Source organism: Chiroxiphia lanceolata, chromosome 15 (assembly GCF_009829145.1).
Source record: "Chiroxiphia lanceolata isolate bChiLan1 chromosome 15, bChiLan1.pri, whole genome shotgun sequence".
Taxonomy (NCBI): Eukaryota; Metazoa; Chordata; class Aves; order Passeriformes; family Pipridae; genus Chiroxiphia; species Chiroxiphia lanceolata.
In genome coordinates this window covers 9,348,123-9,374,593 of record NC_045651.1, presented here as the reverse complement: position 1 = coordinate 9,374,593, position 26,471 = coordinate 9,348,123, and the positions used below count along the sequence as shown (strand labels likewise).

Below are 26,471 nucleotides of genomic sequence, written 5' to 3'. Positions count from 1 at the left end.
GGGCGGGGCGGGCGGGGAGGGACCGCGGGGCGGGTCGGGGGCGGGCGCGGAGCGGCGGCGGGAGGCGGGCGCTGTCCATGGCCCTGCGGAGCTCCGGGCGGCCCCGGGCTCCGCCGCGCCGCCGAGCGAGCGAGCGATGGGCAACACGGTGCACAAGACCCTGGCAGGTACCGGCGGGGGCTGCGGGGCGGGGGGCGCGTCCTGCCCCGGGGGATGCTGCGGGCGGGCGGGCGGGGGGAGCCGAGCCGGGGCGGGCGGGCTGTGCCGAGCCCCCGGTCCGAGCCCCCGGTCCGAGCCCCCGGTCCGAGCCCCCGGTCCGAGCCCCCGGTCCGAGCCCCCCGCGACCCTGCGGAGCGGCCCGGGCTAAGTCGAAAATGTCAAGGTTTTTTTCGAATATGATTGTTTCCAATGACCCGCGGCGGGCACCGGGGGTGATGCTGAGCGCGGGGCACGGCTGCGCCCACGGGGGAGCCACGGGCGCGGGTGAAGTGGGGCTGATCCCGCAGCTGAAGCGGCGATCCCCAGCCCTTTGGCCGAATCCTCTGAGGGGCTTTCTGTTTCATTTTCCCATCCTTTTTTTTTTTTTTTTTAAATGGAACTTTTTAATGTGGAGAGACCTTAGTCGTTCGGAGTCGCCAGAAGAAAACTGTTTGAAACGAGGTCTGAAATGTTTGTTGGGCTGCCCTGGTTTTTAAACTGCCTTTTAGCGAGTTCTGCTCTTACGCGAGAGATGTACAGAATCTTTTCCTTTGCAAGTTCATAACTGTGGGTCTTTTCCCCCCCTCAGAGAATCTGTGCATAATAAAAGCAGTTGGTCTCTATAGAATCAACAGTGTTGAATTACTGAGCCCTTGCCAGGCTGTATCTTCAGCTAGTTTGCTTTTCTTTTCTGCTCTTGCAGAGCCCCTGCATAGCATCCTTTGTACTTCGGGCTCCCATAAATAAAAAGGGTATTATTAAACTTATTTAAAGAAGCAGGAGGACCTATTGAACACATACACATGCCTCCCTGCAATCAGCCAGGGAGCTGAATATAGAAATAAAGAGAGGAATAGATTTGCATTTGGATGTGCCATATATTGTCTTTGCATAGAGAGGGTGCCTGGGACCTTCAGGGCACAAAAGAAAGCTGCTAAGCTTGTGGTTTAGCTATGAACCAGTGATTAGATTTCTAGTTGCATCTCCTCTCATTCTTTAATACATTTAAATGGGACATTAGCTCCTTTCACAATAAGGAAGTTTTCATTTTATTAAATACTTCACCAACTGGCAAATAAAGGCATTGTAAGGAGTGCATGACCTTGGAGAAAATTCATTTTGTGGCTTGGCTTTTCAGCTAGAGGCAACAGCAAAGGGCACATGCTAAAAACCTGGGGGGGAAAAAAAAAACCCCAGGGAAATATCCTTGGGTCAGGAGAGGTTACCTCGATAGGGCTAGAACTTCCCAAAGAAAAAATATCTGTACCTGCTGGGACGTGGGATCTAGCTGTGAGCTCTGTGCCAGAAGGCTGAGAGTTGTATCAGCCGTTCTGCCTGGTGCTAGAACAGTCTCTCCTGAGCAGCCTTCACATGCTCAGCCTTACACACGTGAATTTAAAAAAAGGGATGACATCAGCTGCACCGCAGCTCAGTGATTCAGGAGTTCCTCGCGGTGCTTTCAAAAGAACTTCCTAAGAAAGAGGAAAAGTTTGATGGAGAAAAATGAAGGCTTGATTTATGTAGACCTCCCAGCTCAGACGTTTGTTCTAGTGGCCTAGAAAATCTCTGTCCTGTCCTGCCAGGTGGAGACTGTCTGTAAGGATCCCTTTGCTGGGGATAGTCCATTTGCAAACATTTGTCAAATTGCGCAAGGCAAAGCTATGCAGGACACTCGAACGCCTTTGCTAATGTGCTGGATGATGCTGAAAACGTGTCTTTTCCCCAAATTCAGCTGTGTTCTGTTTTTACAGAGTAACAACTGTCAGAAGCAGCTGTTAACCTGTGGCTGCAGAATAGCTTTTGGATGTTTGTATTTTTGAAGTTTATAAATGTAATTTGTCGAGTTGGACCCAATTCAGCAATTTTTCACATTGATGTGCTAAGATGAATTGTTTGGCTTTTGTTATCCAAATGACATTACGGGGGGAAGCAGGTTTAGAACTGTTCTTGGAACAGACTTTTTGAAAATGATAAAGTTTTTCCGGAAGACTGAATTGTTGGATGAAATTCTATTTATAAATGCTAGAGCTGTTTAAAATTACTCAAAGATAATCAGTCAGAATTACATCTTTCCTCTTCTTGGTCTAAAATGCACCTCTTTCTTCACCCTGGCAGACTGAGCAAGGCACTTTCACTCTCATTTTGACTAACAGAGGAATTGCTCTCCCCTGATCCATAGGCTGAAGTAACTTATTAATAAAATCAAACATCCCCAAACTAAAATTTGCTTACTTGTGTTAAATTGATTCACTGTAGAATAATTTTTGTTGTTCACCATAAATAGCTTAAGGTGGCAAAAGGATTTTCTGGCTCCTGGAAAAGCCAAACAATCAACAATTCCGATTTTATACAGAAATACTTTTTTTCAAATAGTGGAATTCAATTTTAAATCCTATTGAACGTGTTTCAGCTCATTTTTATCCCTAAATTTGTTCAAATGTTTTCTGTGCTTGTTGCATCTTTAAATTCTTGCACAGCTTCGTCCTTTCTCTCCACATTTCCATGTAATGATTGAGAGCACACGCTATCGGTGCCGGAGAAATTTGTGTCGGGAGCTTGGGAAACTTGTGTTTGCCAGGTATCTGATGGTTAACGCACAATGGGTGAAGGCTTTGTCAAATTAACAGCGAGGTTCTAACCAGAGTGGTATTGAAATGAGTAATAGGCTGTGGCTAATGAAAGGCAGCTTCTATATTTGAACGGGTTGAGGAGGCATTTGAATGGAAAAGAGCTGAGATGTGTCAGATACGCTTAACAACGGGCCTGAGGTGGTGGTGGAAATTGCTCTTATCTGGGTGACAGCTAAATGACACAGGACACATTGCTCCTGCAGCTGGCCTGACCCGGAGGGGTGAGCACAACCTTCGGGCTCCTCTGTGGCTCCTGGCGCCAGCCCATCGCTGACCCTCCTGCATCTCCAGTGGGAGGATCTTCCACTGCATCCCCAGCACAGTGTGGGAATTTACACTTGGATGTCGACATTTTCTCGCCTCCCTCCCCTCACCACTCACTGCCCATTGTTTGAGGTGATTTGCTGGCAGGTGGTTAGGCAAGAGTGAATTCTTTATTATTGAGGCATGGCGTTTTCCTGTCTCCTGCAGGTGATGAAGTAGGAGTGCAGCATTGCAGCCGATGGGCAGAACCTGGCCTGGCCTGCGGAGTGGGCTGGGAGGCCGTGTGGTGGTGGTGGTGGTGGTGGTGGGTGGGTTGCATGTGGACATGGGCTTTATGCCTTTGTGGCTGGTTACCTGCGGTGCTCCGCAGAGGGTTGCTCTGAGTTAACTCACAGGTGAGAGAGGCAGCAAGCAGCACACCCCAGCATTGTGGATGGGGCTGATTGTTCCGTGCTAATTGCTGTCCTTGGCAGAGACTTTGAACGGGGTTCAGAAAATGGTTGATAGCCGGTGGGGGCACGAAGGTGCCGGGAGCTCAGTGGGGCTTCAGGACTGGCAGGTTGGCAGAGCTGAAAATTCCCCTGACCCGGCAGAACCCTTGCATGCAGCTGTGAGGAACTATGTCTGGGAGACTGGAACAGCCAGCAAGTGTCCCTGTGGTGCGTGGCAGCTCATTGTGACAGGGTGAAGGTGGACAGCTGCTGGGGCAGGCAGGGCAGGCGGGAGGCACTCACTGGCCAAGACACAAGTGAAGGACTTTCCATTTGGGATCCAGTTGTTGATCCTGACCCAAATAGGGTCATTGGTATTTAACAAAGGAGCCAAATTCCCTATTTAGAATCTGGCTGGGATCTGATTGCAGTGCTTCTCCCACAGCCTTCCTCACAACTGTGAGGAATACCAAGTATGAGTGGCATTTGTGTCTGGTAAACACAAGGGAGAATGGGGCTTGTTCTGGCAGAAGTGACTTAGTTTCAAGAAATTATTTTGTATTCTTAAGAAAAAGGCTTTTAATGACTAACCCTTTCTCAGGGAGTCAGAAATCCCAATTTTAGACCTTTGCCAGACTGATGCTCCCATCTGCCAGGCTTTGTGCAACAGTAGTGGTTGTAGGGTCCTGGTTACAGCAGAACAACAGGAATTTACAGCTTGTGAGTAAAAGATGATGTTTCCATGTATCCCTTTTCAAAAAACTGGTTCACTTCTTTTGTAAGAAATGAGGAGCAAAGACCATGTGGTGGGAAAAGATATCTCTGCCTTTTCCAGGGGCTGAAATCTTGGCTTCAAGGAGCACTTTTGTTTAGATTTGTTTTCTGGTCCCTCCTCCCCCTTTAGGTGCTAGTGATGAGTTCTTGGTATTGTGAGGAATTCAGTAAATTGTTTGATTTGGCTCCAGTCTGACTTCAAGAAAACTACAAAATAACGCTTCAGGTTGTTCTGGTTTGAGTGCAAAAGATACCTGTTCAGACCAGTTTTTGATTTGGGTTTGGTTCAACTCTGATCAACACTAACTGCAGGTGTTAATCCACTGCTATTCTGCCTGTTTTTCTGCATCTTTCAGGCTGGGAGTTGAAGTTTCTAGAGTCTTGTCTTCATTTTGATGACTCCCTGTGTGACCTTTGAGCAAGTGACTTTGTCATAGTCTTGCTTTGAACGTAAGGAAGGTAGAAAACGCTGTTTGGCTCACATGGATATACAAGAGTTAATTAATTATGAAGGATCTTCATGAAGAAGGTCAGAGAAGTGCAAAAAATAAATTAATTCGGTGCTTCCTTAGTAGCTTTCTGCTTTTCCACTCTTGAAAAGGAAACCTGTGAAGCTGCTCAGCCCTCACTGTGATTTAGAGCTGGAACAGGTCGATCGTATGCTGAGGACTATCTTTAACCAGCCTTGCACAGTACATACCCAAAACTGTGCTGCAGCCAACTGGCACAGTTAATTCAGCGCTGCCATTGGTATCTTGGCTGCTGAGACTGGAGACACAACTGTACTCGAATCCAGGAAGGCACCACCTATCAGGACAGCATTAAATGGAGCTGTGTGTCATGCCCCATGGCTGATGGGCTGTCAGACACACACGGGATGTTGCCAAGTGTGTCATTAAAGCAACAGCTTTTTGTTCTCTCCACTGTCATGCTGGGTAGTGCTGGGCAGGTGCCCTCTCTTCTACTGCTTATGCTGTAGAGGGGAATTGCTTTACTCAGAGGTAGGATATCTGGCAAACGGCACTTTCCCCCTTTTATTTCTTTAGATAATTGCTGCAGGTCAGGAGGACCTTTGTGTCACCATCTCACCCTCATGTAGATGCTGAAAATCACACCCTTAAGTCTATGTGTGTAGGCAAAACCCTTAGAGAGCCCTCACCGCAGGCAAAGGAAATTGCTGCTTCCCAGCACATTATAATTTGACAACCTATGGAAGTGCTTAAGTGTGTTTAAGGTGTTTAGGCAGTGAAGTTTAAATGTACGGGCATTAATGTTTGCTTGACATGAAAGGGATGAGTCACCTTGAAGCTTATACTGTGCTTCTCTTCCTGTTCTAGTAAGAATCCTCTTTGCATGTCATATTCAATGGCTTTTCAATTAGGAATGCAAATAAGCACCTCAGTCCTCGTTAGCTCCAGTGGATTTAGCATTCAAGCTCATTGAGTTTTGGAGTTGCACTTTCGGGCAGTCAGTGTCCTGCTGCACAGTTTGCCTTGAAAGGAAACATTTTCTTTCTCATCAGCATCCCACTGTTTACAGAGCCTATCTGTGCGGCTTGGAAGCTAAATTAAGAGCAGGCTTTCCTAAGGTGGAGTGTGCACGTCACCGTGATGGATGTGGTGGGTTCAGGAGAGAAGCAGGGAATCAAACCTGCTGAACCAGGCTGGGGTAGAGCGAGTGAGAACCCCTCTCTTGCTGGGGCGGCTGCATGTGCTGCAAGATGGGACAAGGCCAGGTGTGATTCCCTGAAACACGTGGCAGATCCCATCTGAGTTTCCTTATGGGGAAGGTGTGTGCAATCTCCTCCGTCTCTTCTCTTTGTATTTCCATGCATCTTATCTCTTATGTTGGTTTGGCGTCCTGGGCCTGCCGCTGGTTCTTGCCTGCGGCAGCCAAACCACAGGGCTGACTCATGACCTGCACCTTCCCTGCTCCTCATGGGCTCCTGAGCCACACTTTTGGGGCTTCCTGGAATCAAAATACACTGTTCTTCAGACTTACCCAGAGGGCAAAGGTGTGCTCACATACCAGCAAGTGCAGAAACAGATGGGAGCCCGAAGGGCTGTTGGAAAGGACCTGGCTTCATGTAACATCTTGGGGAAGCTTTTCTTGGGACAGCTGGAGGAAGTTTTGCTGTAGGAGGATTTCCATACTTTGTTCTGTCTTCTCATTTAGGCAACTTCTGACCCTTGCCCTCAGTGTCACTGCTCTGCTGCGTCCTGGAGGGGACAGACCCTGTGCCAATGGTCCATGTCTGTTTGGTGGCCCCAGTGCCCTTAGCTTGCAAAGTCCTACCACTTCACTGAAGAGCTCTCCATCCCACCTCTTTGCATGCTGCAAATACAGCAGGACTGTCCAGAGGCATCAGCAGGAGCAGTCCTTTCCCAAGGGACCCTTAGATAAGATATGTACCCATGGGAGGACTTTTTTGGTGGGAAGGAGGTGCTGTTCACTCTGAGTTGTTCCATGTTCTGATGATGGCTATCCATTTGTTTTCCCTCTGTATGTTAAAAAGCGTGAATCATTGGCAGTGAGATGTCTGGTTGAAAGTTTTATTTCAGTGTACCTGTGTCAGCTTTTCCCTTCAGGCCTGGATGCCCTGTTGTCTCAATTATTGAGTCCTGGAACATTAAATTCCTGGTGTCTGAACAGTTGAAGTGGGGCTTTGGGGAGGAGTGAGGGAGGAGAAAGTGATTTCTTGCTCGTTAATTTTGTTTTCCCCTCTGTGTCCAGGGAGATATCTTCCTCTGTTTTGTGTAAGCAGGGCTTGCTTTCCACCCAGGAGCTTTTGCTCTCTCGGCTCTTTCAGACCTCTGGCAGTGGAGCAGCTCAGAGATCTCCTACTGAGAGGATCAGACCCCATTCCTTCCCCTGCTCCAGCGAAACCATGTCTTTTTTTCCTTTCTGCGCCAACAGGACCAGTGTAAAAAAAGCACATCAGAACATAAGAAATTACTTCTTGCTTGCTGCTGGAATTACATAGGAATATTCTTTAAAGAAAAAAATATTTAACTGCACTTTAAAGCTTCCCAGTGCAGCAGAGAAATCACATTTAGGATTTTTTTAAGAGCTGCTGATGCTTTGAAGGGAGAAAAATGGATGGAGTTGTGTTTATAGAGTTGTTGGCCAGACAGTTGCACTTAACAGTTTTCATTTTTGAAGTTTTCTTGTTTCACTGTGGATATTTACATAATAATGAGACTTTTGTCCTTTAGGAATTCTCCTATTTTAACTGTTTTCCTGTCATTGCACTCCTGATGGCATAATGTCTAATGGTTACATGGGAGAAAGGACCACATAAAAGCAAAGCTCTGATTTTCGTTGCTCGTGTGGCAACACGGAAGACAGTCAAGAAAGAATTTCCTTGAGCAAAAGTTTTCCATCAGGTTTCCAAATGCCAGGGAAAAAAGTTGTTTGATTTTTGCACTCCTCCATTACTCAAACATTAAATCCTCCCAAGTCTTGCCTTAAGAAGCCAAAGATAAAAGATACACTATCCCATTTGGCAGCACAAATGAAATAATTTCATTGAAGTTTATCTTTCTTTGCTCAGCGATAACTGGTACTGTGGCAACAGCTTTTCTCAGGCTGTTATCTGGTTTGGTCTCATAGGGACACTGGCTTCTCAGCTTAGTATGTTCTGTAATTTATGGAGTGCAGTTCAAAATTATCTCCTTGGTGTGATGCTAAGGTTGAAAGCATAATTCCTAATGAGGGAAAGTTGCTATTGCTTGGGGTCTTAAACTTGACATAGTTGGATAGAGCTTTTCTTCTGGCAACAGAAAACACTTGCTGCTTGGGATCTGTCTGTCCTAGCATCCTGATAGTGGCCAAAATTGCTGTTAAGAGGAGCAGCTAAGAGGCTGCAGTGAATTACAGTTTTTGGGGGAGAAGATAGGACCAGCATCTCTGAGTACCTGCTCTCCAGAATGCAGCCAGGCAGGTTATCACCAATGCCAAGCCTTGGTGGAGTACAGTACATTGAAATATTTCTATCACTGGAGGTCTTAAAGGACAAGTTTGTTATTCATCAGCTAGGATTGGAATTAGTAGAGCTGGTCCCATTATGGGTAAAGGTGGGCTAGATAATCCTTGTGGGCTCCTGGCACAGCAGTGTGTCCTGGAGAAACACCTCTTTAGGGGCTGTTCCATGGCAGTCCTTTCCTCAGGACACCATCAAAAACTCTTGATGACTTTGTCCTGCAGAGTGAAAGAGTTACTAAATATGAAAACTGAAATAATTTAATAACTGGCTGTTGCTTCACTTGTAGTGATAAAGAGCATGTTCCATGCACGTGGAAGGCTTACAGATATTTCAGTATGCCAGGCATTTTGGTCGATCTCTCCTGGAAAGGAGATGTCCTCTGCAGAGTTCAAGGCAGATCTTCACATTGGCATCTGATTTGAGTCTTACATAGCAATTACTGGTGATTTGGCAGCAGCAGAACAGCACCACTTGTGCTGCTGATGTGATCAAAGGGAGAGGGTGAGAAGGACAGATGCTTCACAAGGCAGAATTTCAAGGAAATCCATCTCAGTTAAAGTTTATAAAAACTGATCTCAGCCAACAGACCCTATAGTGTGTCTTTAAATATCCCAGCCTTGAACAGCAGCCTGGGGATTGCTGTTATCCAGGGATATTATGAGGGATAAGAAGAGACAGTGCAATATACAACCACAGACACACAAAGACCAAATGCTGTTAAGTATAAAAAAATCAATCTCCTGAGTCTGAGTGTTGTTTCCAAAAATGTCTGAGTGGCTCAGGGCAGACTTTGATTGCAGGTTGCTTTACCCATCAGCAGGATGGGTTGTGCTGGGCTGAGGGTGCTGGCTTTGTATGGACTGACCAACAGCTGCCACCAGTGCAGGAAAGCTCCTCCCTCTTGGTCTTCATCAAAGGTTGGACTGGATGGTCTCAAAGGTTGGACTCAATGATCTTAGAGGTCTTTTCCAGCCTAAATGATGCTGGGATTCTGTCTTGTGGATTCAGAGATCTGACAACAAGTGCTTTATGTAAGACCTTTCATATCCATGGAATTGTGCAGGAAGGGAGATTTTTTTCTGAAATAAGAATGCCTTCTTCCAAATTAGCTTGTCCTGCTGCTGACGTCATCCACTTTGAAAAGGGATGTGAGCATGCCAAATATCAGTGTCTGCACAGAGATACTGGCAATAATGAATCTGCTGTCTGTTTGCACCCTGCCTGCTTCCAGAAGAACTTTCATGTCTAGACAAAGGATGCAGCTCACCTGCAAGGCTCATCTATCCCCTCTGTTTGTTTTGATATTGCATAGTAATTAAGAGATGAATTTATATTTAAGGGTTCCAAGAAATGCCTCTGCAACCCCAGTGTTTATGTAAGAGAGAAAAAGAAATTCATAATTTATTGAATTTGTGTGTGTTCTGCTGGGATTATTCATTGGAGGAATGTACTAAGTGATTTTTTTGTATCCTAGTAACCAACTGTGGTTGCTTTTCCATGAATAATCTTTATAGTTTAACTTGACCAGTCAAATCTAGAAGGGAAAACTCAAGTAAATTAAATTTATCAAGGCAAATAATTACAAGGCACAGATAGCTTTTTGCAGGTGAGAGAGAACAAATTTTTTTCTCCCTCATTTAACTACATAATAATCAGATTGACAGATGCTGTCTGGAGAGCCTGATTTTACCAAGCAGAACAATAGTGGAAGTTTGACTTGTTACGAACTAAACTTCAAAGCTGGATTTGTTTAACATTCATAATTAATGAATTGGTTAAAACAGTCCTTTCCTCCCTCAATGTGATGGTTTCCAGCACTTCCTAATAGCAGTGCAGATTATTTCCCTTCTGTGGGTGCCACGGTGGGGGTCCCCCACAGCTCAGGTTCCCAGCTCTGCCTCTGGTTCATCTGCCTTACAAGGACACTGATGATCAGTTAATAAAATTCTCTGTGAAGACATTTCTCCCTGAAATTCCAGCCCTAAGTGGAACAGCCAGAGTTTATCACTTAATAGGAGTGTTCGCGTTTTTCTTCTTTAAAATTTATTTTGATTCAAAATTAGCCCCTTTTCAAAATTGTGTTTCAAGGGATCACATTTTGTTCAAAATGCCTCTTGGTCTTGGAAATATTAAAAGATAGTTTCAGAAGCAAAACAAAGATAAAAATTGGCTTCCCAGCTCCCTGGATGTGTTCCTTGTTTCTCCCACCCTCTTTGAGCACTCAGCTGACCATCTCCAAGCAGAGGGCAGAGGTACATTCCTCCCAGAGAGGTCAAAACTGCTCCTCATTTTAAACCAAACTATTTTCGAACCATCTTTTTGTATGCATTCCTATTTAGTAAATGTTTATGCACCCGTGTGAATTAACTACACTCCTGTAAATACCAAAGTCTATGGTCACACTGGTAGAATCAGTCTCCAAACCACATCAAGCAGCCCTTAGCTGGTTGCTCAGATTTTCCTTTGAGATGAGATTAATGGCATGACCTCATTAGACAGTCCCAGAAGGAGGGAGAAGCCTTCCCTGTGTGCCTCTGGATCTTGACCATATTTTCTCCCATCTGATTTGCTCCCTGCTCCTTGTGTCCTGAACACAGCCCTGCGCCGACCACTCCTTGTTTCCTTTTTTCCCGTGGACTAAAGGTGATGGGCAGAAATGTTGGGTGGGACAGCACTGAGTACGTTCCTGTGCTTAACATTCCTGTATTTCCCCTTTCTGTGCCTATTCCTGCGCTGAGCCAGGGCATCACTTTGGAGTGTTGCTGTTGTGCCTCTCCAGCTGTCATTCATCACTGTAGGCTCACCACCTCAGATCTCTGCCCTACCCAATGAACGCTTTCCCAAAGCTCTCCCTGTCTTTTTCATGATCTTTTCCCCTGGGGCTAACAGCAGTACTGGGAGCACTGGTGATGACTTGTTTCTCTCTGTGGCAATGAAAGAGTAGCTGAAGGAAGCGATGCTACCTTGTAGCTCAACATTCTGTTGCCTTGGAGGGCTGTGGGGTTTGGAAGCGCTCTTTCTTCAGGGAAGTGACCATTGTTGGGAGAGCTGTTTGGGTGGAGCTTGGTTTGTGATGGAGGGGTTGGGGTCAACCCCTTCTCCCAGGTAACCAGTGATAGGATGAGAGGAAATTGCCTCAAGCTGTGCCAGGGGAGGTTCAAGAATTTCTTCATGGAAATAGTTGTCAGGCATTGGAAGGGGCTGCCCAGGCAGGTGGTGGAGACCCCACCCCTGGGGGTGTTCAAGGAACGACTGGATGTGGCACTCAGTGCTCTGGTCTGGTTGACAAGGTGGTGATCAGTCACAGGTTGGACTTTCTGATCTTAGAGGTCTTTTTCAACCTAAAGGATTCTGTGATTCTGTGGTCAGGCACATACCAGAGGGCAGACACACCTTGCTGTGGCACACGCAGCATGTCCTCCATGGATTTGAGTCGATGGTCGGAGCTGTGCCAGGATGGACATTGGCCACTGCCATTCAGATGATTTTCAGGTTTATTTTTAGACTTCCTGAATGCAGTCCCCTTCCTCGACGTGCTGGCAGACAAGGGGCTGGGTGACACCTGTAGCACCCAATATCTGATGGATTTGGGACCAGGGAAAGCCCCTGTGTGGGTCTGTTTTGATGACTTCAGGCTTTGGCATCCCTTTTTTCAGCATGTTTCCAGCTCAGAAGTCCCAGGGAGATGATGCAAGTGGGAGACACTTGGTACCATCTATTTTGGAGAAGCGGAGGGACAACTTGTAGTTAGTTGTGTTGCTGCCAGTGTTTTATTGTGGCCAAAACCACAGAAGCTCTAAGCTGTCAACACGTATTTGTGTATTTTTTGTTTGGTAGTAAAATTTTGTTCTACCAAAAAAAAAAAAAAAAAAAAAAAAAAGAACCCAAAGAACCACCCAAAGAGAAACAAAGTCTTTCTCCCCACAGTTTTTCAGATGTGATTTATAGGTGTGTTTTTCTAAGTAAATCCAAACAAGGCCAGTGGGTGACTCTGAATTAGTTTGATTCTGTTAATTGAAACGAGAGCCATCTGAGAGGAAATGGGAGGGTTTAGGCAGCTGTTTATATTGTTTTATGTGGGATTTCTAAAATTTCCACTTCCATAGTTAATAAGGAGTGTGGCATTTGACAGTACGGTGGGGTTTTATAGGTGTAAAGCATCTATAAAGAATACCCCCCCCCCAAAATACAGCTGTAATAATGACAACAACATGCAGCTCTGCAGTGAACTGTTGAGAAGGTGTTGACTGAGTGTGCTGTGCTGAACAATACACCTTAAAAAGGTGAGAAAATAGGGTGTAAACTAGTACTTGATACCTGGGCAATTGCAGTGCTGTTTGCTCTATAATTCACACCTTTACCCCATCTTTTGGGAGTGATTCTTTCCTCTAGAGGAGGGAGCATAAAGAGGCTTTGGACATTTTCTGGCCAAAAAAAGTGGGCATTTATCTTCAACAAGGCGTGGAACTGTCCTCTTATCTCCAGATTTCTTTGTTTCACCTGGCTCTATCATCTCTTGGCTGTGGTACCACAAAGGGAGAGTAAAGGGAGAAAAATGTTGATACTGACTTAGGTGTGCTGGGATCAAATCCCACTGGAATTAAGATTGACATGAAATCTTAAAAATAAACCTCTCTTGCTCAAATCCTTTTTGTGTTGAAATAATTGAAGACATTTGAGATGAAGGAATGGGCTGAGGTCATGGTGTGTCCAGTAATGACTGTATTTTCTTTAGTTTGGACAGTTTAATGTCTTGAAGTGGGTCTTGTTTCCTCTTATTAAGTCCTGCAAATATCATGGAAAAGGATCTCATTGCTCAGCCGTGCAGCAGCCAAGTGTTGCACAACCACCTGCTTCTCAGATTGGCTTCATAGCTTAGCAGAAAACTATGCATTTTAAAACATTTCAACTAAGGAAAAAAGGATGCATCTTTTTTTAGTTGAATGTTTTCCTAGGTTTCTGGACCAGAACTCTACTTTTTTTTTTTTCTATTAAAAATGTTTGAATTTGTTTCCCAAGATGTCCTGTAGTTAGAAAAAAACTCTAGCTTGTTTGTCTGAACATTAACTAAAACAGCCAACAAAAAAATGTGATACTGTTGTACAGGTTGGGAATGTACATGAGTTGAGTGAAGTCATCCGCTCTTCGGATGACTTGGAAAGAGAGTTTGGCCAGTGTTAAATTTATTTGAAATCACCCTGTTGGGACAGTGTTGGCCTGAGGCATCAGCCCACCAATGCAGACTGGGCTCAGCCCTTTGCAGTTACCTGTAACCCATCAGAGCTCCCAGTCCCACCAGTCCCACTGGTTTCCACCACCAGTCCCTTCGTGCTTGGCCATGCCTCCAAGGAAACAAGCCTGGCACACTGGAAGAGCTGTACTTTCCCCCTGATTTAATTATAACCAGTTATTACCATCCCTTTGCCCTGTTTTGGATTCTTTACATATTGTTTTGGAAAAGCTTAGTGGAATCGCAGCCTTTGTATATATAAAATATAGGATGATTGAAGACCTGGCCACTTCTTTATTTAGCTTCCTCAGCCATGCGTTCCTCCCAAAGCATTTTCCCCTCTTGCTGCCAGATCACTGTTTAAACTGTGTGTAAATATAAAAGGAACTGTGGATACAATTTAAAAATGCTGTACCATGTTGGAGGCAGGGCTTACTGGGAAGAAGACCTTCCTAGAGGCCTTTTTCCCCCTTGTCCCATGGTTTTGTGGCTCCCTTAGGACAGATCAAAAGCTCTGTATGGGTGCCACTGTTAAGTCTAATGGCTCTCTGGTTGTCTATCCCTGTTTGGACTGAAATAGCTCTACTGTTTTTTTTCTTTTAAACTGAATTCTTTCCTGTCCTTGGAGTATAGAGAAGTTGTAATTAGGAGGAGAAAAAAAGAGACCCTTAGAACCAGTATGAAGGAAGGAGATACAGACAAAAGAGGCTTCTGTAAAAATTATGAAGCAAAGAAAAATAGCAGGTTTGTTCCTTTTATCATAAGGTTGTCATAGAAAAAGTTGAAAGCAGGAATGAATGGCCGGGCTCTACTTTCTGCACTTGCAGCATCGCTCTGAGTGCTGATCTTGCCCTTCATAGAATCACAGACTGCTTTGGGTTGGAAGGGACCTTAAAGAAAGCTCATCTTGTTCCACCCCCCTGCCATGCACAAAGACACCTTCCACTAGACCAGGCTGCTCAGAGCTCCATCATCTGCAGCTTTTCTTCCTCTGTGGTCCTGGAGCTGGACAACTCCTTTGCTTAGGGGAAAGTTTTCACGTGTTTTTAGTGAGTGTGGAAATCACACTCTGCTCGTAACGCCCTCGGCTCGAGCATCACACACCCCACCTGAGTCACCCACGGTACATGCACAGACCGGGGAGGGCTCTGACAGCACATCTTATGTACTGGCCTTTCTCCAAACATGCTTTTTGGAGGTGGGAAAGGCGTAAGTGTAAATTGTTTACAGCCCGATCCCGAGGGATGAAGATAACGTAAACACTGGCTTTTCGGGGGGTTTCAGAGAACAATGCGCCGAAAGTGAAGCTAAATTACCACTATTACTGTTCAAATCTTTTTTTCTCCCTGTGTCACAAGCTGCCCTCGTGATGCAGTGCCATGACGCTGCCTGTCTGTAGGGGATGGGTGGGTTTCCTGCATCAGAGAGACAACAAAATGATTTCCCTCTTTTTTGTTCCTGTCTATGCTGGAAGCAACACATTGATGGGCTGTGGGAAGGATGTGCCAAGCTCCAGCACTCTTTCCATGAGCGCTGTATTGAAACCATGGGATGGAATAAAATTGCAGCTCCGGGGATATTAAAAGGGAATGCATGTCATTCTTCAATTTCATTAAAAGCCATTAACATTGGAATGACATGGTCACTATTTATAAATCCCCGGTGCAGATGACTTGGTACAGCTGGTCTGAAGAAAAGGCTCAATGGAAACAGGGAGTCTATTTGCATTAATGGTTGTTACGTGCTGCCCTGGCAGCAAGAGGAGAGAGTGAGGGCATGGACCATTTCAATGTCAGTGATTATGCCATGCACAAGTTCTTGTAACTCTTCAACAAATCCCAGTCGTGATTGGAAAATGAAAACACTGGTTCAGAGCAATGCTTTTGAAACATAACGTGTTGCTCTGTAAACCAGTCCTGAGCTGTTTGTACTGTCTGTAGGGGAAAAGTTGTCTTGGAAGTGAAGAATGAATGGAGAGGAATTGGGGGCAAGGACACCAACCCTTTTTTTTTTAACCTGTGAAAAATACTCAAAGATCTTTGCTGTGCAGAGGGATTAATCAGGAGTATGTGATGGTCTCCTGCAGATCCAATGACAGAGTGTGTTCCCACCTCAAAGCAAGAGCCACGTGGTGGCCTTGAGAGACCATCAGCACTTATGAATACAGCAGGTTTTTGGCATCTCTTGGGTTGCTCTTAGGTGGTGTCTGCAGTCCCTGCTGCAGCAGTGGACGCCTGGAGCAGGGAGGAAGGGAAAGGGGTCTCCGAGACAGATCCCACTGGCACAATATCCTGTAAAATTAAAATATCTCTGTGTCTGTCTTGTTGCCATGAAAATCTATATTTGGGCCATTCTGTACAGCACTGAAAACACTGAAAACAGAATCTTTCTCCTCTGATAACTGCAGGTGCTCTCATTACAGAAAAAGGTGCCCCGACACATGTGCTGTGGGGCTGTCCTTGGTCAGGCTGTGGAAAAAGGGAATGCACAAAGAAAGTGGTGTGTGACAGAACAGCAAAGCCACTGTTGAGGTCCTTGGCTGTTGGCCTCCTAAGATGGGCTAACTTGCAGTGAGGACAGCACACTTGATTTGATGCATCAGAAGCTGCTATTGGGCTTCAGAGCTCCCCAAAGTAACAACCATTGAGAAAAAATAGTTTAGCATTGTCAATCCCTGGAACTTGGACCCCATTTCAGTATGAATTCAGTAAACCTAAGCAGAATGCAGTTACCCCGGAGAACATGAGGGGTTTTGTTCACATCTCTGCTCCTCTCCTCCCATCTTTGAGTCTCCAGCTGTGTTCATTCCTCCAGACCGGTCTTTCCAGCCTGAAGTGTTGCATCTTTTAATGGTCTCTGTGTTATGGTGCACATTGTCTGTTTCTAGAAAACAATAATAAATCACAAAAATAAATATTCTAATCACTGACTGACAAGCTGAGCATTTAGATTTGGAAAATATTTAGTCTTCCAGCCTAGCACTCCTCAGAAACCATTTGTGTAGTTGCTTTAAAAGACATCAGCTGCTCACTTCTCATTACTCTTGATCACCTTCCAAAACTGTGCAACAGACTCTGAGCTTAGGACTAGAAGATAAAGTGAGCTGAGCAGCCCTCTGCTCTCCTCGAGTTAAACTTCACTTTCTAAAGAAGGTAACAATTTTGCAGAACTGTAATACATCAAGTAAGGGGCATGGGTTTGCTCTCACGGTGTATGAACTCTTAAGCATATGCAGCATATTAATGAGAACATAGTCCAAAAATTCCCAATAAGAGCTACGGTAAGAGTGGCCGACTGACTGTTTTTGACAAGATGTTTTTGTCTTTAGCCAGTAGCCAAAAATTTCATCTAGTTCTGCATCCCATACTTGATGACCTTCAAATCCATGACATCTTTCAAAGCTCTTTGGCTCGTGAGCGTGGCCTCTGGACTGACACGAGCCAGTGGACTTGGGTGTCGAGCCCGTATAACAGATTACAATAAGCTGTGCCATTTCCAAGGCTCCTCATCTGTCATGCAGCTGCTTTCATTGCTTGCACTGAAAGATTTAAGCAGGGATTATGGCATGAACCCTGCCTTTTCTCCATCCCGCTCACTCTCACTCTGTCTCTCATTAACCAACTCTAAGAATTTGTTACTAGAGTTGCAGACTCATTGACCCAGATTCGCTAATAATACGGGGAAGAGGAGATTTTTTTCCATGCTTAATCGCTGGCTTCTGTGTATACTTAGTGCTATTTATATGCAGGAGAACTAAAAGCCTGTAATAAAGATGGAGCCAACTTTGCAGCAAAATTCCTGCGTGCTGACACTGAGAGGCACAACAGGAGAGAAACAGGGGAACGGGGAGATGGAGGCAAGCGTGGGTGGTCGGACCTTTACTTGCAGGCCCAGCAGTAGGTTTTTTGATAGCAGACCCTGCTCTACAGCCTGATCCACCAGCCTATAATGGTTTAGCTCAGGGCTCCCCACTTTGGTCTGAAAATGCCTCACCGTTGAAGTCATGCACTGGCTTTCTTTGTGTCACATTTGATTTCCTTCACCACCGAAAGCAAAGTCAAGCAGAAGGTTTGGAAGTGGGCTGGGAGAGTATTCCTGCCTGATCTGGGAGAGTGCTGGCTCTCCTCAGTCTTTGGGGCTCTGTGATAACTTCTAGGTCGTGGAGGATTTGCCATCAGCACTTTCCATCCTTGGAGCAGAACTTCTGTCATGTTTTATTTTCTGCTTGGAGCCAGCTGGTGGTTTCTGGGAGGGAGACATCGGTGTTTCAGCTGCACTTGCCATCTTTTGGCTCTGGTGCTGTTGTCATGAGGAGATGCTCAGATAACCAGGAGAGCTAAGGCTTGGCATTGGATTTCCTGTCAAGGCAAATGTTCTTTTCCAGGATGTGGTTGAACTTTGATATGAGCTCCCCACTGCAAGGAAAGAGCTAAAGTTGAAAGCAGAAATGCAAGAGCTCATTTCCTGAGGACATAGTGGGAGAAAGGAGATGGAGAAGCCTGGAGTTGCTGGAGTTGCCTGTGTTTGCTGGTTTGAGAAAAAGGATCAGAACAAAAGGATTTGGCAAAATGCTGTTGGAGAAATACCTCTCTGTTTTCGTGGAAGAACACCTAGAAGCCGAGAGTAAATGTGTCATTAGCCTCTGCCTAGAAAAAAAATTGATTTTAGCATTTTTTTTAAATTCCCTGTAAAATGTTTGGTCTTAAACATTAGCCACAGAGCAAGAGGGTTTTCTTGTGAAGACAGGCAAAGCTCAATTTTTGCAAGCTAAAATCAATCCCCGTTCTCTGCCGGGGATTTTTCTGAACTGTTCTCCAGTGAAAAATTATATATATCCATTAGATATTTGCATCAAGAGTCACCTCAGTCCCACAACACACTGTCTTCTAATGAAAAAACAACTTCTGTCTTTCCTTCTCCCCTCCTTCACAAATGTTTCTTCAAAAATGTCACATTTCCTGTAATTCATAACAGGCTCTTCAGTGTCCCGTAACACCTCAATTTCTGTATCATTCTACTGCAAGTGAACCATTTTTTAACTCCCTGGAAGTTTGTTTCAGGTTAGAGGACCAGGCAGGGCGACCTTCCATCAAAGCAGGGCTCTGGGCTAGTTATGCAAACCACAGGAATTTACATGGGGGATATTTATTAATTGTTGAGTTTTCCAGTGTTTGAGCCAGCAGGACGTTCAGGAATGAGGCCAGGTTTTTTTTGCAGCAGCCTTATAGTGGATTTAGTTGCCTATCTTTACAAATTCACACTGGTGACCGTGGAATAGGCGACACCAGTGTTTCCCACAGAGCTCCCCAACACATTTTCTGCATTAAAAAAAAAAATGTCTAGGCAGTGCACTTAATTTTTATGTGAAATTATATTTATCTCCTGTTCTCAGAAGATAAGATCTCATTGGAGCAGAATCCTGTCTTGTGTTACTGTTAATGTTTGTTATCTGCAGTAACTGCCCAGTATGTCTCTCCCAGCCTTCCAGTGTCTGACTGCATCATCTCTGGCAGTGGAGATGCTGTGGGACAAGTGTGGTGAGGACCATGCTTTGACTGGACCACACTGGGATTGACTTCAGTCCAGGAGGGCTGTTTCTAAGCTCGCAGTCATGCAGTGAACTTGGCCTTCTTGTCCCCACCTGGTGGGATTTTCCTATCACAAAGCAAAAGCCACCTGCCCTCTCTCTCCAGACACTTTGTTTAATGTTCAACAGGGGTGTTGCAGCAGCGCCGACCCAACTATCTACTGTAATAGGAAAAAGTTCTCATGTTACAGATAAAGCAGCAGCCATAAAGATAAAGTGTGGGTGTGTTCGGTGGATTCCCTTTCACCTGTACAACGAGGCTGGATAGACAGATTTCAGGCCACACTCTGCTACCTCTCAGCCTCTCCTCTGAGCTTTTCAGCCTCTCCTCTGAACCTCTCAGCCTTTCTCTGAACAGCACAAGGAGACCATGCTTCCTCAGCCCGCTGATGAGTCGTATCTGCTGCGAGCTGGGTGATGGTCCCAGTAATTTCTGTTCCCTTGACATCCTCACTGTATCCAGGACACATCCCTGTTTGGCACCAAGCTGCCCCTTGTGATCCTGTGCATCTCTTGTCATGGATTTACTTGGAGGGGGTCCTCAGGAAAGGGCTGTGGGCCACAGGGAATGTCTTTTGATGCAGACCATGGATTTATTGGAGGGGCAATGCTCTCCTCCTCCTCCTCCTGTCAGGCTGCCCTCACTGTGACTGCTGTAGCTCTGGTCTCCTTGAATGTTATTCCCTTCTCCCTCGATTTAGGGGTATTATTCCTGGCTGGCTTGTCCAGGCAAGTGAAGACAGGATTGATCTGGCTTAAGGTCACTCGCCAGCTGAGCAGCCTCCTCCATCCCACACCCTGGAGAGCACCAGCCTTGGAGAGGGCTCTTGTGCTGAATTTTGTCTGCTGCTGTCAGTGGGATTACAGTGCCGCTGCAAACCCGATGCTGTGAACAAATGGGTGAAAAAAATGTTTATTTTTAGAACTGGAACCATGATAAATATGTGGAATTTGTCCATGGTCTGCCTGCTGTACCTTTTTGAAATGCAAAGTGCACGTCTGTTAAAATACCTCTCCAAAGGTCAGCATAACCTCTGAAATGAATGCGCTGGCCTTTTGGAAAGCAGGTGAAGCTTCAGATGTGCAGTTGAGAGCATGGGGCCCCATAACCCAAATCTGTTTCAGTGTTGTCTGACACCATAAGGATGTAGATGGAAATGCTGCCTTGCCAAAAGGGTTTCTTCTGCACGTTACAGTGAGGAGCCTTAGACCATTCTTCATCCTTCACTTCAGCTTTTTCTTCCTTTTTCCTGCCTTAATTTATATGTGCTGAAGTCTCTCTTGTGTGTTTAAGGGACATGCTGTAAGCATCATGTTTGCAGTTAGTGAGACTAGGGATGAAAAATGGAAAACTCTGGAATAAAAATAAGGAAAATGTTGGATGGAACCTCAAGACATCCCTTGGGGGACTCAGTTGGTCCCATGTGATGATGTAGCCAGCCTGCCAACATGCTTACAGGGTTCACGGATTGAAGGGTTTGAGAATCTTATATTTTTTAATCTATTTGGCTTCCTGTGGGGTGGAGGAATAGTGTTACTCTCTTTCAGACAGGGAAGTGAGGCAGAAAGAGAAGAGATTACTTGCTCAAAGCGTTGTAGGAATCTCATAGCTGAAAAAAAGAGTTGGCATAGCTCTTTGCTGCCTGTCAGGCACCCTTGGGTAGGGTGGCACTTCTGCCATGAGCTTGGCTGTCATTATCCCACCGACCAGCTTTTGGGTAGGAAAGCACAGTCAGGAGAGGAGAGGATTTTGAGTAATAGCAGAGGGACTGAAATGTGATCCAAACCATGGAAGCTGAGCTGCAAATTCGGGCAGTTCAAAGGCACAAACATCCTGTTGAGCTTGCCTAGTCCCCGTCAGTACATAATGAGTAAAGCACATGCCCCAGCTCAGCTTCAGGCGTGTTTCAGTGGGAAAGCTCTGCCTCCCCTGCCTCGGGTTATGTCAGGCTTTATTCCTGGTGGCAACCAGCAGGTGTTCATGCGAGGAGGGGACGATGTTATAAATAAATTATCCATTCATTTCCTTATGGGGACTTTCCTATTGTTTAGTCACAATATGCTTTCCTGTTTTTAAAAAAAACAAAACAAAAAGTGCCAGACCCTAGCCCCAAGTTCCTCTCTGGCAGGGTGGACCCGAAGCTGTGTTTGAAGTGGGTGCCTGTGTCATTGCTCTTCTGTCACTTGTGCTGCTGGCAGTGTCACTGCCACCTCAGTCCTCTGTGCCTTCCGAAAGTGGTGTGAGAAGAACCTGCCCTGGAGCGGTGCTGGAGGAATCATGTCCTGCCGTGCTCCGTCTTTACACGTGTCTTTTCTCCTGCGGGTTGATGTGGGAGGAAGGCTGGTGCTGCACTGGGAAAGCAGGGTATTCTTGGGATAGTGGAGAGGTGAACAAAAGCTCTCTTCCCTCGTTCCACCTCCTGGCCAACGCAGGGACATTGAGACCAGGGCACTTGCTTTCACAGGTTGGGGTGGGGGGGGTCTTCTCCCTGTCTTCCCCAGGACTCTGCCTTCATGGCCCTGCCATGGAAACGGCAACCCCCTCCCACTGTGTAAGAGCAAGGATGTATTTATTTACACCGGTGTTGGACAGGATTAACCATTACCTGGTGCTACACAGCGACTATCACGTACAGAAGGAAGAAACATAAACCCACCTTTTGTTCAGCTGCGGCACTTGCCTGTCACAATTTAGGACTGCCCTTTTTGTCTTGCTGCAAACAGAAGCTTTTTGCCTTTGTAGCTCTTTGACTTCTGTCGCAGATGCCTGATTGCAAGGGCTAATCCTGTGTTCAGATCTTGTCTGTGACCCCTCTTCTCTTTCATTTGCAAAGGCAGTGGTTGCTTAGTGCCTCTGTTAATTCAGACACAAATGCAGGTCCCAGCCTCTTGCTGCCCTGTCTGCTATGGTTTTGCTTGCAGAAAAAGGTGTCACAACTGCAGCCTCCTGCCAGCTCTTCCAGCTGTGCTCCCAGCATCTTCTGGTGGTTTTTTCCAAGAGAGGAAAGTGTCAGAAAATCCATCCCTTGTCACGAAGCAAAGCCTGGGGTTACACGCAGGGAGGAAGCAGCTTAAAGGAAGGACAAGGCAGGCAGCTTCTAAAGCTTCAGACATGGCAAAATATTTCAAAATGAATGTGAGCATGTGATGCAGTTTTGTATTTAGCAGGATGCCTTGGAGCACTCAGGATACGTTCCATTTTTGCTTTAAAAATCTACAAAGCCAGGTGCAGAGAGGAGGAGAGGTGGAGTGGGTGGGAAATGGGGAGACCGAATTGCCTGGAGCACCATGGTGGTGGTGGTGGTGTGATGGGATCCCAGGTCCTGGAGCAAAACCCCACGTATTCAAGGATATGCAAAAGAGATTGTCTCCACCTCAGGGAGCTCATAGCTAAGGCTTAAGATTAAAAGTTGAGCTTTTTTCATTTCTGCTTTGTGCTTGTGTTAACTTCATTTTAGGCCCCAAATCTGCTTTTCTTGAAATTGGTCTCAAAATTGCTATTGACTTAAAATGCTGAAAGATCTCACCCATAAATTCTCCTTCTCCCATCTGTAAAACGAGGATGGCAGGATTTCTGTGCCATCTGCGGTGCTGTGAAGCTGAAAACAATCACCATTTATAAAGTGCTTTGAGCTCAAATGGAAGGTTCTATGTAAAGTCAAGGCTTTGCAGGGTGAAATGCTCCTTAATGTGGCAGTTGCATCTGATATCTGAACCAGTGGCTGGGTTGAAAGTTTTGGAAGAACAGCCTGGTGATGCAGAGGTAGTGCTCCATCTGCTAAATGTGTTGGTTTATTTGTGTTGTTCAAAAATGCCTGTTCATTGCTACAGAATTAGGGCCCAGAGGAGCCGGTGCTTTCATGTCCACAAAAATCAGTCTCTTACATCTGTGTTCATCTCGAGCACCTCTGACATGTGACCATTCTCAGAGCTGATGTGTCTCTGGCCGCCATGTGAGTTTAACAACACAGGCATTGCAAATAGGAAACCCGGAGCCACAGGCACAGGTGTTAAGCCTTTCCGAGTGCAATAGGATGCATCTGATGGGAACAAAGGATGTTCCTTTCCATCCAGCTTTGCAGGGCGTAGAAGGGAAGCTGCCTAACCTTTGCCCTGAGAGCTACGTTTGCCTTGTATTTGCATAAAGCTGAGGGCCAAACTGGGACAACAATGAGCAGATTGTGGATAAGCACAATGTTGTAAGATTAAATAGCGGGTCCTAGCGAGGAGCGCAAGGCACTCCCGGCAAGGCAGGGCTGAGCCAGCACGTGGCCCGGGTCAAGCACTTCTGACAGAGCCACTGGTTTCTCCTTTTGCAGACACAAGCCACCAGACCCGCTCCGTCTCCAGCCGCCCCTACTACAGCCTGCCCAACAGCAGCCATGAGAGGCGCTCTGTCCTCGCCATCACGGAGCCACCGCGTTTCCACTCCCAAGCCAAAGGCAAGAACGTGCGCCTGGACGTTCACTCCCGCAAGGCCACGCGGAGGAACAGTTTCTGCAACGGGGTCACCTTCACCAACCGGCCCATCCACCTCTACGAGAAGGTGCGGCTGAAGCTGGTGGCTGTGCACCACGGCTGGAGCGGGGCCCTGCGCTTCGGCTTCACCATCCACGACCCGTCGCAGATGAGCTCTGACGAGATACCAAAGTACGCCTGTCCAGACCTGGTGACCCGTCCCGGATACTGGGCCAAAGCTTTGCCAGAGAGGTTTGCTGTGAGGGACAATATCTTGGCCTTCTGGGTTGATCGTCATGGGAGAGTCTTCTACAGTATTAATGACGAGGAGCCAATACTGTTTCACTGTGGTATTAAAGTTTCCGGTCCTCTTTGGGCACTCATAGACGTCTACGGAATTACCCATGAAGTGCAGATACTAGGTAAGTGTGTGTTTGTTCTTCTGGTTGCTCTTTCCACAGAGGCATGATCAGGTAGAAATGATGCATGATCCATCTGGTTGATCATTTCTATGGAACGCTTAAGAAAATTGATTTGCTGTTGGTTTTGTACCTCAAATTAACCATTTTCCTTTTGCCAGCACTAGGGATCCAGAAAGCAATATAGTTAGAGATATCAGTGGTAGAAAGCCCTAAGGCTGCATGTTATAGCAGCCATGTGAAGGGATAAATGGAAATCTTTACCTTTGACTTCACCCAGCTTTCTCTGAGCTGGATGTGCTGCTGTGGCCTGGAAAAACGTGGTGCTGCTTACAGCAAAGTCCCAGGGACTGAGCAGACAAAGATGACCAGTGCTGACTTCATTCTTTCCCAGCTACCAGTTACTGCCAGTCCATTGAAAACTATCACCAACGGCCCAAGAGTTTCCTGGAGCCCTTCTCCAGCCTCTCTCTCTTGGCCTTGGTCCCACCCAGACTGGCAGTTTAAGGGGCTGGATTTGCAGACATGACCTGATTCACCCTTCCCTTACACATGGGCATCACACAGATCACTGCATTCAGGTGGTGTCTGGCTGATTTAAAGGCATCATCCTTGGGGAGGGCTGAAAGAGGGGAGAAATTTGTTCCCATTAGCAAATCAAGCTGATTGCCATGGAATGACTTTCCTTTTGTGACTTTTATGGCACTGAAATTTCAAGTGAATTCAGTGTTAGATGGAAGGTTTTGAACTGGGCTACACCACAGGGAATCCTTTTAAAATACAAGTGTTGCCCTTTCCCAGAGGCTCCTAGGAGCTGATTGAGTTTTAACAGCCAAACTCAGCTGCACCTGCTTGAGGGGATGGTGCTGCCGTCCTGGCACAGAGCAGACACCAGTGATAAGCTGTGAAATGGTTAGTCCAGTGGGCAGGCAGCTACATCACATACTCTTCTGAATTGTGCCAATTATTTTACAGGCGAGAAGGCTACACATAAACAACACTTTTCCCTGTCTGCTGTGCCTCAAATGTGTAATTAAATCTTACCAGTAGCTTATCCTGTAATTGCAATTGCGATGCACTCCAGCCTCTGGTGCTCATCACAGAGCTGGAGTGTTTGCTGTATTGGCCAGGGCAGCTGCTTCACCAGAGCACTCCTTCTTCCTCATTAGATTGGAGTTAGAAAAATAAAATGCTGCATCTTTCTGCTTCCCCCACCCCTGTCATGCCTGCAGCATCCAAGTGTGCAGAGTGAAAGACTCAGCCTGGGAGCACCTGTACTCTGATGTTTTCTTTTTTTTATTAAAATACCAAACCCCACAAACTGCCTTGGGAATCAGGGCAATGTTCAGCACGATGATCAGGGCGATGATCTGGAGCACCAGGGGACCCAAACTCCTTGCTACAGATGTGGTGATGTCATAGAGGATGTGCTTGTCCCTGCCTCTTCCTCTCAAAATTTTGTGAGTTGAGAAAGCCATAAAATATAACTCCAGTTCTGATGCACAAAATGCACCTTTCAGCATTATGAATTGTAGAATCACAGAATGGTTTGTGTTGGAAGGGACCTTAAAGATCATCCAGTTCCAACCTCCTGCCTTGCACAGGCACACCTTCCACTCGACCAGGTTGCTCCAAGCCCCACCCAACCTGACCTCGAACACTTCCAGGGATGGGGCATATCCATCACGAAGCTTGGATGTCTTACTCTTTCTTGCCAGACACTCTGTCCTTGCTAGAAGGAGCTGGTCCAGGCGTCAGTCTACCCCAGTAGCCTCTCCTGCTGCTGAGGCAGCCTCTGCTTTGCAGGTGCTGGCTGGATTTGAGTGTTTTTCCTTCTTTGGTAAAAGCCTAGTGATTTTCTCCTTCAAGGAGCAGGCAGTGTTGGTGCTGGGCTTCTTCACCCCCATCTCTGGGAAGACCAGGAGTCTGCTTCATTCACAAGACTCTCTACTTCCACATGCTTCGACTTTGCTCAGTGAGTTGAGGCCTTGCCTTCAGAGTCAAGTGTCCAGGCTGCCCTGGGCAGGGCTGGAGGTAGAAGGAAGGACACTCCCAAACTTCTCCACACCTTTACATCGTCCCCCCAGCCTGGCATGGCCGAAGTGAAAATCTGGAAAATGAATTAAGGATCAACATCCTGACTTTCCCTTTGCTGTGAAAAGGGAAAACAATTCTCTGCCATAAAAATCATTCTAACACCTGCAGGAAGTAGCTTTTGTGACCAGCTCTCCATTCAAAATCTCTGCAGGGGTGAGAACACCCCTGAGAAACAAAACTTGAAATCTTCCTTAAAATGCCCTCTCTTAGACACACCTGTGCCTGGACACAGTTATAAGGCAGTGACAAGGAGTGTGGAAAGAATATCGTGCTTGTGTTCCTTTGCCCATCACTGTGTTGTGGATTTGACTGGCATAAGAGCTTTGGACAACAAGATATTGAGATGTTTCCTTCTTTTACAGAGTGATCTCAAAACTATTAAACCTCTCCACTGAGAA

General features: G+C 46.1%; 1 protein-coding gene across 1 annotated transcript in view; it reads left to right on the top strand.

Moving 5' to 3' along the window:
• The first annotated feature begins 54 nt into the window (after nucleotides 1-54).
• The window catches only part of NEURL1B (neuralized E3 ubiquitin protein ligase 1B), a 33,167-nt gene continuing 6,750 nt past the window's right edge, over nucleotides 55-26,471 (top strand). Inside the window, exons 1-2 of the mRNA XM_032703243.1 lie at nucleotides 55-167; nucleotides 23,419-23,979. Coding sequence (XP_032559134.1) covers nucleotides 137-167; nucleotides 23,419-23,979 — 592 coding nt within the window. The 5' untranslated portion in view covers nucleotides 55-136. The remainder of the gene's footprint in view (nucleotides 168-23,418; nucleotides 23,980-26,471) is intronic.